This window comes from Lampris incognitus, chromosome 2 (assembly GCF_029633865.1).
Source record: "Lampris incognitus isolate fLamInc1 chromosome 2, fLamInc1.hap2, whole genome shotgun sequence".
Classification (NCBI taxonomy): domain Eukaryota; kingdom Metazoa; phylum Chordata; class Actinopteri; order Lampriformes; family Lampridae; genus Lampris; species Lampris incognitus.
In genome coordinates this window covers 94,520,996-94,533,948 of record NC_079212.1, presented here as the reverse complement: position 1 = coordinate 94,533,948, position 12,953 = coordinate 94,520,996, and the positions used below count along the sequence as shown (strand labels likewise).

Genomic DNA, 12,953 nt, shown 5'->3' with positions numbered 1-12,953 from the left:
ATCTTCTATTGTCAAATTTTGGTGAGCCTGTGCAAATTGTAGCCTCAGTTTCCTGTTCTTAGCTGACAGGAGTGGCACCCGGTGTGGTCTTCTGCTGCTGTAGCCCATCTGCCTCAAGGTTCGACGTGTTGTGCGTTCAGAGACGCTCTTCTGCATACCTCGGTTGTAATGAGTTGTTATTTGAGTTACTGTTGCCTTTCTATCAGCTCGAACCAGTCTGGCCATTCTCCTCTGACCTCTGGCATCAACAAGGCATTTTCGCCCACAGAACTGCCGCTCACTGGATATTTTCTCTTTTTCGGACCATTCTCTGTAAACCCTAGAGATGGTTGTGCGTGAAAATCCCAGTAGATCAGCAGTTTCTGAAATACTCAGACCAGCCCGTCTGGCACCAACAACCATGCCACGTTCAAAGTCACTTAAATCACCTTTCTTCCCCATTCTGATGCTCAGTTTGAACTGCAGCAGATCGTCTTGACCATGTCTACATGCCTAAATGCATTGAGTTGCTGCCATGTGATTGGCTGATTAGAAATTTGCGTTAACGAGCAGTTGGACAGGTGTGCCTAATAAAGTGGCCAGTGAGTATATATATAATGTATGTATGTGTGTGTTGTTTTCTCTTTTAGCTTTGCAATATTGGCGACTGGGATAAGGCTGTCAAAAAATGAGCCCAAGCCTCTTAGCTGGGCATCGCTTCACTCGTGACCTCTTTAATGAGCCTGATGTCATTTTCTGTATTAATCCTGGGATCATCTCACAGACACGTAGCCTTATAACAACCACCGCTCATGTAGATAGTCTTCAGTACTGTCAGTCTACCTGCATAAACATCCTTAACCTGACATTGGTTTGACCAGCGGGGTCTGTCGTGGGCCATCCTGTCTCTGCTGGCCTCCAGCCACCGAGGCTGCTATGACTCAGGTAGACTTGTTTAAAGGTCAAAAGTGTGTTGGTACATGTCGGTGTTTGTCTGTAACGAATATGGAGAAGCATACCGCCTTCTATTCTGTGTCACACAGGAGGGACATAGTTTACCTTTCATTTTCAAAGTCATTTATGTTCCTAAGAATGATGTAGAAATGGCTGATGGTGCTATCCACATGGTTTATGCATTGAATTTTACCTTAATGCAATCTGTGTGTGACATAAATCAGAGGTATAGAATAGAAGAGATACAGGGCTGCAGAGTGCTGATCAGACTGTTAAAAGGGTGCTCAGTCATAGGAAATATATAGATATCTAAAATTTTGGTTTCCGCTGAATTTTACCCCGTCCAACTTGAAGGTCTAAGGATAGACTGTCATCCATTGTTTTTTTCATTGCGTGACTGTAAAGCCCTCTGAGACCGCAACTGTCTATTTAGGGCTATAGGAATAAACTTGCCTTGACCTTGTGGTCGTCTTTAACAGAGTGAGTTGTCTCATTCCTTAAACCTGCGGCTAAAGTTGTTCCCACATATTTCATATATCATAGCAGCACTATGAATATATTGTTGAGAACAACAATGTTCTGCTGTTTGTGTCAGGTGAGGAAGACTTTGGATGCCACCATGCAGACTCTCCAGGACATGCTCACAGTGGAGGACTTTGACGTTTCAGAGGCCTTCCAACACAGCCAGTCCACAGAGTCAGTTAAGTCGGCTTCCTCTGACTCCTACATGAGCAAGGCTAACATCGCTAAGAGAAGAGCTAACCAGCAAGAGACGGAGGGCTTCTATTTCACAGTGGGTTCAGAGATGATTTCAAGTGCACAGATGCAAAACTACTGAAGACGATATAAAGATCAGCGATGTCTCCGTCATTGCCTCTACATGACTTGTTTTCTTTTTTTTTTCTGTTATCTCTACAGAAATACAAAGAGTACCTGAACGGCAGCAATCTCATTGTCAAACTCCAAGCAAAGCATGACCTCCTGAAGCAGACACTGGGAGAAGGTGAGACTGGCATTGTAAATCTTTAGCACAGTGGCCCAGTGGTTAGCACTGTTGCCTCATAGCAAGAAGGTCCTGGGTTCTAATCCCAGGCCATCCCAGGTCCTTCGTGTGGAGTTTGCATGTTCTCCCCGTGTCTGTGGTGGGTTTTCTCCGGGTGCTCCGGTTTCCCCCACCATCAAAAAGAAACATGCATGTTAGGGTTAGTACCCCTGTCTGTGCCCCTGATCGAGGCAATAGAAAAAGAGCTGGAGTTGGTCCCTGGGCACAGCACGGCGGCTGCCCACTGCTCCTAGCTACACAGCTAGGATGGGCTACAAGCGGCACATAATGTCCCCACGGGGATCAATAGAAGTATATCAAATGTCACTTGAGCACAAGGATAATGACATCCATACCTATCATGACTTTCCTACTGTGTGGTATGTTACATTAATTTATTGAGCTACAATGCACAAATGCCATTTTATCCTCGGGGCTAGATTCAGAATTTGTTTTTAATTTGCCAAGTAGCTCCTTTAAATATAACATGACATTATGAAAGGTTGAAAGGAAAAGTATTAGAGAGAAAGAAGTGGAAATACTAGATCATGTTAATAAGGTGTATGTGCAGAAGAAGTAGTATCACAAGTTTACGTTAACAAAATGATGTAATGGTCCCCTGCTATGCAGTATTCACACTACGCAGTATTCCCATACAAGGATACTGCAGTGAATAGTAGTAATACTCACAAGAAGGTCGATAGAGATAGTGAGAGGATGTAAACACTCTCCATTATGCTGTTGGCTGTGGGAGGGACAGAGAGAACAGGAAAGAGCTAAAGAGAATTAAAAGAGGAGGGTGGTGGGGGGCAGTTTGGTTGTTGATGCAGGACACTGCTTGGTGGTGAAGGATAGGCGTTTTTTTGTTGTTTTTTTTTTCTGGCTGAGTCCTGACTATGCGTTGTCACTTCCTGGTTCTGGATCGCTCGCCTGTTCAGAATCACACAAGCGTCTACGTTTGGCCGGGACCGGGACTTGGTTTGGGCCGACAGAGAGGGGGACTGTGTTGAACGCAGCTTTGCAAATGACACGACCCCTAAGAAACATTTCCGAGTCATCGGGTCAAAAAGGCGGCTGTAATTCGTCGAGTACAATGCGATATGTGTGCGAGTTTGAAATGAGCTAAGTTTGGGTATCACCAAATCATTGTGCTGTAGAAATCAACACCCCCCCCCCCAACCCTCCCCGGCGTCGTTGCTCCAAGAGACCGGTCGACGCCTCAGAGACTTGTTGAGCCTTCCCCCTCTGGGGCGCTCTCATGCGGTTTCTACGGCGACCGCTGAATGACTGCCGCTTGGCGGAGAGTCAAAGGCAGTCATGGCGCTCGCACCATTGAGCCCAGCTGAATAGATACCCTTTTTCTCATAATACCCCATTCCTTACCCATCTGCCAGCCTTGTACACCCGGGGGTAGCACTCAAGCGCACCAATAACTGTTGTCATTGTCAAACGTGCATACTCTAATCCCCCCCTCTCCCCCATTTCTCTTTCTCTCTCGCCCCCATTTCTTTCTACCCCCCATTTTTCTCTCTCTCCCTCTCCTCTCTCTCTCTCCTCCATTTCTCTCTCTCTCCATTTCTTTCTACCCCCCATTTTTCTCTCTCTCCTCTCCCCCCCTCTATTTTCTGTTGTTGTTTTCTCCCTCAGGGGAAAGGGCGGATTACGGAACAACAAGGTAAGAATGGCGGATGAATAAAGTAGGCAGTGGTTTGTAAAATCCTTCCTGTGCCCTCGGATTTGGCTGAAATAACATTACAAATGGGTCAACAGTTGTTCAGTCTTGGGTCTTCCTCTTGGTTGAGTAATGGGTTGAATCTTCAATGAGAAAGACCACTGTAATGGTTGTGCTTCCTCACATTAATCCGCGGGATATGTTAGAAGAATTAAATGCCCGTGAGATGAACTGGCTTTCTAATGTATGACCATTATGCACCCAACACATCTGGAACTATGAAGTTTTGTGAGGCGAAAACGATAAGCCATTATCAGAGAAAGCAGGGTGCTGACTAATTAACCAATTACTTAGCGGGTTTAATAGTTTATACATATACGTCAGGTTTTCGTGAACTGTTTTGTCTGATAATTGTCATCAGTTGGTACAGCATCATATGGCAACTGTGTTTTTGTGTGTGGTGTTGTCTCTTGATTACTGCAATATCGTTTTCATTAAAACATATTACACAACCATCAGTATTTGGTTTATGTCTATAGCCATTGCATCGTTATTTCCATAATTACCATGTCTCAACCATCCACCCCCAACCATCTTCCCAGGCCCCCCACGCTTCCCCCTAAACCCCAGAGAATGCAGAAGTCTAGACCTTGCTCCGTTTTTAACCATACGCTGTTTAACGGCAATATGGAGGCCTTCATCCAGGTAGTAGCTCATCTGTGGTCTTTGTCTCTCTGAGCTCAGCTGTCTTGCTAGCAGTCCTTGGGGGCCCTCTTGCCTTTAAACAATCTTTTTTTTACCCAAACATTGGCTCACTCATGCACTGACTTTCCTCTCTTCTTCGTTACCTTGTCTGTACGGTGAGCGTTAGCTTCACGCGGAAGGTGAGAATCTGGCACACTAAATGCAACGCACCAGTCTGGGGCTCACTTTTAGTTCTTTTGGTTTGTGTTGGGTGAGATGCGAAGCCCCTCGTGAACCTGCTGTCTCACGTTTAGCTGTACCGTCTGTGCAGATTCAGGGGGAGGGGATGGCAACTCCTCCAAAAAATGTTTGCGAGTGATTGAATCTAGAGCTATTAGTATTACGATCCACATTAGTAAGAAAATTGGAAACATTTGTTCTTTTCATCCCCCGCCAGTACCCTCTGTTAGCCCCCCCTCGTATTCTATTACTTGATATTGCCCATGCAGTTTCATTCAAGGTAGTCTTTCAAAGAAACGCCATCAAGAGAGATGCAAGTAAGACGTGCTCTATCACCTTTTTTTAGAGGGGGGGGGATTTTCCCCCTTTTTCTCCCCAATTGTACCAAGCCAATTACCCCACTCTTCGAGCCGTCCCGGTGTCTGCTCCACCCCCTCTGCCGATCTGGGGAGGGCTGCAGACTACCACATGCCTCCTCCGATACATGTGGAGTCGCCAGCCTCTTCTTTTCTCCTGACAGTGAGGAGTTTCACCAGGGGGACGTAGCGCGTGGGAGGATCATGCTATTCCCCCCAGTTCCCCCTCCCCATCGAACAGGCGCCCCCGACTGACCAGAGGAGGCGCTAGTGCAGTGACCAGGACACATCATCCGGCTTCCCACCCACAGATGTCTGTAGGGACGCCCAACCAGGCCGGAGGTAACGCGGGGACTCAAACCGGCGATCGCCGTGTCGGTAGGCGACAGAACAGACTGCTATGCTACCCGGATGCCCGCTCTACCACCTTTAACCTGCTCCAGCAGCTCAACCTTTAGATAGAAATATTGAAGTGCTTCCGATGTGTCCGCTTGCTTTTTCTGGGTTGTTGTTTAGCTAACAACAGGATTCAGACGAGCTCATGTTAGCTCATGCTAGCGCTGCTGAGCTGCAGCGAAAGCATCATTTAACCACTTTAAGCGTCCGATCAGGATTTGACGTAAATAATACACAATGTTAGTGGCTGGACTGAAGATGTGCAGTCAATACAAGGCCTAAAACTGATCTCTCATCATTCTGTTCACCGCAAAGTCACACAAACAGTTGTGCTTTGCATCTCTGACAGTGTGTCCTTGTTCTCCTGTGAGCCCCTGCCTCCAGTCGTTGAGCAGATTTTTTTCCCCCCACGTCAACTGACTGAACACCAGCCATGTTGACGTATGACAAATAAACTTGTGGCCGCAGCCTCGCTTGAAAGCGGGATCAAACAGGAGGCATGCAAGCAGAATGTGCAGAGATGCCGTCCAAGCTCAACAGCCGAAGGCTTTCCACTGAGGTTTTCCTTCAGGTCAAGCAGTCAAAGTTCTTCTGTCGAAGTGCTTTGTGTCGCCCCCGCTCCCCTCACGTAGACTCAGCTAAGCCCCCCCCCCAACCGAAGTCCATTGTCTCACACCCTCGCGAGGCGTCGATGCTTTGGCTATTCTCTCGGGCCAGCCCTCCTCTCCCTGAAAGGTCTGTCTCTACTTCTCTCACTAACCTGTTGTGGTTTTTTCGCCTCTCTTCCTCTCCGTCTCCGTGCCTCGCTGCTCTCTGCCCCAGAGGAAGAAGGAATGTCCGTGCCAGGAGTCAGGTACTCGGCCTTTAATGGAGAGGGAGACATTGGGATGTGCTGTGTTTAGTGTGCTTGCTAACTTCTCTTTTTTTCTGCCTCTCTCTCTCTCTCTCTCTCCCCTTGGTCTCTCTGACATGTTATGATGCTGTGGTATTAAACATGGTGGGCTTGAACACCGAATGCTGCTCATTTTCCTGCTCAAACTCAACACCATTCAGTGAATAACATTAATTACCGATAAACAAGATTGTCTCATATGCTATTGATAGTCCTGCGCTAAAGACTCTGGTCTTGTTCATAAACTCTGCTGGCATGACCATTTATTATTTAGCGCATAAGTTCATGCCGTTGACTGCTGCAATTCATTTCAAGAGGATTGTAGTCACCCTCCTTCTTGACTCTGTGCTAGGACTCAGGGCAGGCCATACCAGTGGTTGTTGAAAGCTGCATTCGATACATCAATCTGTATGGTGAGTCCCTGCTATCTCTATATCCGGCATCTTCTGTGTATTTGTCTAGTCTGTCTACAGTACAAACGCACAGCAGATGTAGTAAATGTGACACGTGTGAGATTTGTCATTGCGCTCTATATATGGCGGCCGGTCTGACAAACAACACTTCAGGCAGAGACACATTGGAAGTGTCCGGGGGTTTCGAAGTACCCTCCAGCAGTTGTTTTAAATGACCGAATGTGCATCAAGCAGCCTTGATACACTAGAGGCGAACCCAAACACAGAGACAGACAGCGGAAACCAGCAATATAAAAGGGATTTGTTGTAGGAATAAAGGTGACTGAGGATGGCAGGGGGGCAGCACGGTGGCGCAGTGGTTAGCGCGGTCGCTTCACAGCAAGAAGGTCCTGGGTTTGAACCCGGGGTAGTCCAACGTTGGGGGTCAAACCCAGGTCGTCCTGTGTGGAGTTTGCATGTTGTCCCCGTATCTACGTGGGTTTCCTCCTACAGTCCAAAGACACGTAGGTCAGGGGAATCAGCCGTACTAAATTGTTCCAAGATGTGAATGTGTGTGTGTGTGTGTGTGTGTGTGTGTGTGTGTGTGTGTGTGTGTGTGTTGGCCCTGTGAGGGACTGGCGGCCTGTCCAGGGTTTCTCCCCGCCTGCTGCTCAATGACTGCAGGGCTCCAGCATCCCCGCGACCCTAAGTAGGATAAGCGGCTCGGATAATGGATGGATGGATGGAGGATGGCAGGCAAGGCAAAAGGGAGAGAGGCGATGGTGGATGGCAAAGCTGAGCAGGACAGGCGGACGAGGGAGTGAGCGTGGTTGGCTGAGGATAAACTCGGGGTTTTAGTAAACAGGCAGGGGGGCACCGGAGGGGTAGTAATCCTGGAAGAACAAGGAAACACGGTAAATACAGGTAGTGCAAAGAACACGAGGAATAACTCTGAACATGCTACTGCAGAGCGGCCCAGAGCGAGAGACTAGCCACCGCCGTAGAAACAACAGTCTGGTGATGAGTGGATGGAGACGTGGTGTAGATATACTGTTGAGTTGATATGGAAGGCAGGTGTGCAGGCTGGGCACACGAGGGGAACAGGAGAGTGCCAAGGAAGGAAACAGGAGACACACAGGGGAAACGGGAAACACAACACGAGGGAAATCACTGGAGGCACAGCCGGGACAGGGACACTTGTCTCTATTCCGGAGCAATAACAGAGGACCCAGTGACCAAAAACATAGTTGTTTTTTTTCTGGGTGCCTGCTAATGTCCTGTTTGGAGGCCTGCAGAGACATCAGGCGCATCAAATGACACGCATCAGTTACTACTTCCAGTGCATCTGGGTCTTGAAATTGGCTATGTGTTTGTGTATTTATTTATTTGTTTGCTTTTATTCATTTGTGGTGGTGTATCTGTTTATGTTGGGGTTCTCTGCATGCCCCCCACATGTATGACACATCTTTTCCATTTCATACTTAGTAGGATTGTTTTCCTGTCCTTAGGTCTGCAGCAGCAGGGTATATTCCGGGTTCCGGGATCCCAGGTTGAGGTCAATGATATTAAGAATTCATTCGAAAGAGGTTAGTCCCACAGCAGCAGGCCATCTCCTCTTGATTGTTTTTAAATTGCATTTTGTCTGCTTCAGAAGCCACAGACTCCCCCACAGGCCTCTAAAGTGCAAGTAAAACGTGCATTTGTCACATGTGGCCTGGTAATGGACATGGTAAGCCGTTTTAGACACCCACCATATAGAACCACATTGTTGGAATAACATTAACTACGCATATACACTGCATGCTCAATAAATGAAATAATATACACACACTTAGAATAGTTCCATCTGGGCGCCCCGGTGGCGTGGCGGTCTATTCCGTTGCCTACCAACACGGGGATCGGTGGTTCGAATCCTCGTGTTGACCTCCGGCTTGGTCGGGGGTCCCTACAAACACAATTGGCCGTGTCTGCGAGTGGGAAGCTGGATGTGGGTGTGTGTCCTGGTCGTTGCACTAGCACCTCCTCTGGTTGGTTGGTTGGTTGGTTGGTTGGTTGGTTGGTTGGTTGGTTGGGGGGGGAACTGGGTGGAATAGCATGATACTGGCTCAGCTGAGAGGGTGGAGCAGCGACCGGGATGGCTCAGAAGAGGGGGCGTAATTGACCGGGTACAATTGGTGAGAACAAAAAAGAATATTCCATCTGCCATTATGTCCTCTTGCTGGCCATCTTATGCAAAAATCCACATGAGACTGGACAAGTTATTGACAGGTAGACTCATGCAGTGTGCTGTGTCCATAGGAGAGGATCCACTGGTGGACGACCAGAGTGATCATGACATTAACTCAGTCGCCGGCGTCCTTAAGCTCTACTTCAGGGGCCTGGAGAACTCACTATTCCCCAAGGAACGCTTTCTGGACCTCATATCCACCACCAGTGAGTACCCTATCGGGAATCAAATACAAGGGTGGTTTTAGTTCGTGTGTCTTGCCGAGATCATGACCTTTCTTCACTCTTCCTTTCTTCATTCAGAACTTGAGTCAGGAGCAGAAAGAGCCCATCATCTTCAACAGATAATTGTGACTCTCCAGCGGCCCGTGATCATTGTCATGAGATACCTGTTTGCGTTTCTCAACCAGTAAGCTTTACGACATCAGATTTTATTACTGAAGTAGTGAATTATTGACTTGACCGTATGATTGAATACCTTCTGTGTCTCTCTAGTCTTTCGCAGTACAGCGACGAGAACATGATGGATCCCTATAACCTGGCCATCTGCTTCGGCCCCACACTGATGCCAATACCAGATGACCAGGACCCTGTGGCCTGCCAGGCGCATGTTAATGAAGTCATCAAGACCATCATCATTCACCATGAGGTGATTTTTCCAAGCCACCGCGAACTGGACGGACCTGTGTATGAGAAGTGCATGACCGGAGGAGAAGAGTACTGGTAAGAGGAGAGCGCGTGTCCTCATTTTCATAGCATAGCGGTCTATCCCGTTGCCTACCAACATGGGGATCGCCGGTTCGAATCCCTGTGTTACCTCCGGCTCGGTCGGGCGTCCCTACAGACATAATTGGCCTTGTCTGTGGGTGGGAAGCCGGATGCGGGTATGTGTTCTGGTCGCTGCACTAGCGCCTCCTCTGGTCGGTCGAGGCGCCTGTTCGAGGCGGAGGAGGAACTGGGGGTAATAGCGTGATCCTCCAGAGCGCTACATCCCCCTGCTGAAACTCCTCACTGTCAGGTGAAAAGAAGCGACTGGCGACTCCACATGTATCGGAGGAAGCATGTGGTAGTCTGCAGCCCTCTCCGGATCGGCAGAGGGGGTGGAGCACCGACCGGGATGGCTCGGAAGAGTGGGGTAATTGGCTGGATATAATTGGGGAGAAAAAGGGGGAGGGGGAATTTATCCATGTATGTCCTACATATGAACGTAACTGAGGGAAAGAACTTTGTCCTTCGGTCTCCCCTTGCCCACATCTGTCTGTTCGGCCACCTCACTCTGTCTTCCTCCATCCAGTGAGAGCCCCCACAGTGAGCCAGGTGCCCTTGATGAGGTAGACAACGGCACCGGGCCTAACACAAGCGATGAAGGTGAGTCACTATCACAGTCACTTTACTGTCAGTCACCTTCCTGTTCCAGCAGCTCTCTGAGCTGACGGACAAAATAATCAGATATCACAAATTGAAGATGGCCGATCTCTTTTCACTGCAGAACTGGAGCAAATCGAGGCCATAGCTAAATTTGACTATGTGGGACGAAGTCCTAGAGAGCTGTCTTTCAAAAAGGGAGCCTCTCTGCTACTCTACCTGCGTGCCTCTGAGGACTGGTGGGAGGGCCGTCATAACGGTGTTGATGGGTTGATCCCACATCAGTACATTGTAGTCCAAGACATGTAAGTAAAAATAACATTTTGTTTGACTCTGGTGTAAACTGTGATGTAAAAGGAAAACTATGAGGATATTTCTCTAATATTTTTTCAGCAGAGATAGCTTCTTAGCTACTCCTTGTCACCGCTGCATTGCCCATAATCTTCATTTATGTGGTTGGTGGTTGTTGAGCAAATAGCATTCCAGATATACTGTGTTTACTTATGGAGCTGACGCTTGGTCCTGTAAGGCCCTATTTTGCCTTGCCACAGAAAAGTGTCTTCTACATCTTACGTTTTACTCCAAAGTCGTGTGGAGGTAATACTGGGTAACACCCTCCTCCACCAGAGTCACCCCACTCGGATTAGATTATTTAAATATTTCTTGGTCACCATCAGAAGGGACTTCCTTGTAAAGCCAAATCAACCTCATTTTGCAAATTGCTGTCAAGCTTCACAAGTGGGACACCTCTTCAAGAGGCTAAACACTAAGGCCAGTCCTGACCTGGGGCTATTCATTTCTGCTCCGCCCCCCTGCCTGAAAGCCAATCAAGAATCATCACTTGGCATTACGTTGGCTACCAACACGGGGATCGCTGGTTCGAATCCCTGTGTTACCTCCGGCTTGGTTGGGCATCCCTACAGACACAGCTGGTCGTGTCTGTGGGTGGGAAGCCGGATGTGGGCATGTGTCCTGGTCGCTGCACTAGCACCTCCTCTGGTTGGTCGGGGCTCCTGTTCGGGGGGAGGGGGAAACTCCTCACTGTCAGGTGAAAAGAAGCAGCTGGCGCCTCCATGTGTATCGGAGGAGGCATGTGGTAGTCTGCAGCCCTCCTCAGATCAGCAGAGGGGGTGGAGCAGCGACCGGGAAGGCTCGGAAGAGTGGGGTAATTGGCCGGATACAATTGGGAGGGGGGAAAAAAACGAATCATCACTGGGCAGACGACAACGGAAGAACTCCTCTAACGATAATCACCTGCCATTTTACTTACATCCAATGGTGTATCCCTGGGATGGAGAAGTGGCTTATTTTACCCATAAAAAATATTGAGCAGGCTTAATGTGTACTCCATTGGGCTTCTATTAAATGTTTGAATCTAAATAACAATTTTTTATTTTTGATTGTTGAGCTCAAACTTTGAGCTTTCTTCTTTACAAACTGCTGCAGAGAACGAGTGTGATGCAGGCTGTGTGTGTGTGTCTACAGGGATGACGCCTTCTCAGACAGCATCCCTCATAAAGCCGACAGTGAGGCCGGCGGCGGGCCCCATAAGAATGACGGGAGCTGCTTGTCCAGGAACGACCGCCAGTCTCCGTGCGAATACACACCCGAGCAACGCTTTGGAGCAGCATTGGGGAGGTAAACAGCAATTAACCCGCTTTTATTTGTAAAACAGAGTGAAGCTTTGTGTTATTTATTTTATTCCGTGTACCCCTGAGGCTTATAAATGTTCATCCTCCGGTGTGTCTCTCAGGATTAGAGTGCGTTCTGACGGAGCTGTGATTCCACGGCACCGAAGTGCTGCAGACACCCACAGCCCCACCAGAGCTCCAGATCACCCTCCCAGAGTAATGCCTCGACCTTGCAGCCCGCACAAGATGGCTGTCAGCAGGGGCCCAATGGACAGCCCAGAGAAGCGGCGCCTCACCACATTTGGCAGCGCGGGCAGCATTAACCACCCCGACAGGAAGGCTTACGCTGACAGCCACTCGCAGAGATCATCACCATGCACCACTCGGCACGCGAGTTTGGGAGACCACAAAGCGCTGGAGGCGGAGGCGCTCGCTGAGGTGAGTGCAGTCATTAGAGCAGACTCTGCAACGGTCGAATAGGCCACAGAAACTCCTCCGGTCCAGCCAAATTCAGATATGACTAAATGGATCTTCCCTGCAGCTCATGGTCTTTAATGGGACCCAATTTTTTTTCTTTTTTTACTAACAGTTTCAGTTTTTCCATATGACACAACATTATCACACACTATAAACAACACAACTTAAAGCCCTACACCATTACCAACATGTAGACACCGATATATCACAGTAATTGGTTGGAAGAAGGGTCAGTCCTCCAAAGTGTGCAGAACACCCAGCCACACCTGCCACCACTGGCTGAGCAATCTACCCCGCGCAGAGGCACCGGTCCACACCTGCCCCAGCACCTCCCAGGAGGCACATACAGCATGCCCTGCCACAGCAGGCTGAGATCCCCTCCCCAAAGGAAGGCACGAGGGGAGGCACATCTAGCACAGCCCCCCCACCCCCCAAAAAAAAAAGCTACCCAGACGACCACCATGCATACCACGCCATTGCATAAAGGTCATCCAGGAACGAAACGGGGTTGCCAAACTAGAGAAGGGGAAATAAAAGTTAAAAAAAAATAAAGGTGGGGTACAGAATATTATGTCAGTTTACATAACATCAGTGTAAACATGAGGGGAGCTTTTTTTCCCCATATAGGATCTTACGTAGTCCCACGG

At 48.6% G+C, this 12,953-nt stretch overlaps 1 protein-coding gene across 4 annotated transcripts in view; it reads left to right on the top strand.

Annotated features, from left to right (window-relative positions):
• Positions 1–12,953, top strand: part of LOC130106587 (SLIT-ROBO Rho GTPase-activating protein 3-like) — a 41,840-nt gene that overhangs the window by 26,418 nt on the left and 2,469 nt on the right. The window contains exons 9-21 of one of the 4 annotated variants that reach the window (XM_056272742.1): positions 1,529–1,726; positions 1,852–1,936; positions 3,623–3,650; positions 6,146–6,176; positions 6,568–6,628; positions 8,116–8,193; positions 8,906–9,040; positions 9,137–9,242; positions 9,329–9,556; positions 10,128–10,201; positions 10,323–10,503; positions 11,684–11,836; positions 11,952–12,267. In XM_056272742.1, coding sequence (XP_056128717.1) covers positions 1,529–1,726; positions 1,852–1,936; positions 3,623–3,650; positions 6,146–6,176; positions 6,568–6,628; positions 8,116–8,193; positions 8,906–9,040; positions 9,137–9,242; positions 9,329–9,556; positions 10,128–10,201; positions 10,323–10,503; positions 11,684–11,836; positions 11,952–12,267 — 1,674 coding nt within the window. Of the gene's footprint in view, positions 1–1,528; positions 1,727–1,851; positions 1,937–3,622; positions 3,651–4,249; positions 4,353–6,145; positions 6,177–6,567; positions 6,629–8,115; positions 8,194–8,905; positions 9,041–9,136; positions 9,243–9,328; positions 9,557–10,127; positions 10,202–10,322; positions 10,504–11,683; positions 11,837–11,951; positions 12,268–12,953 lie in introns of those variants that run through there. The other 3 variants (XM_056272744.1, XR_008809745.1, XM_056272743.1) reach the window with 3 other exon arrangements.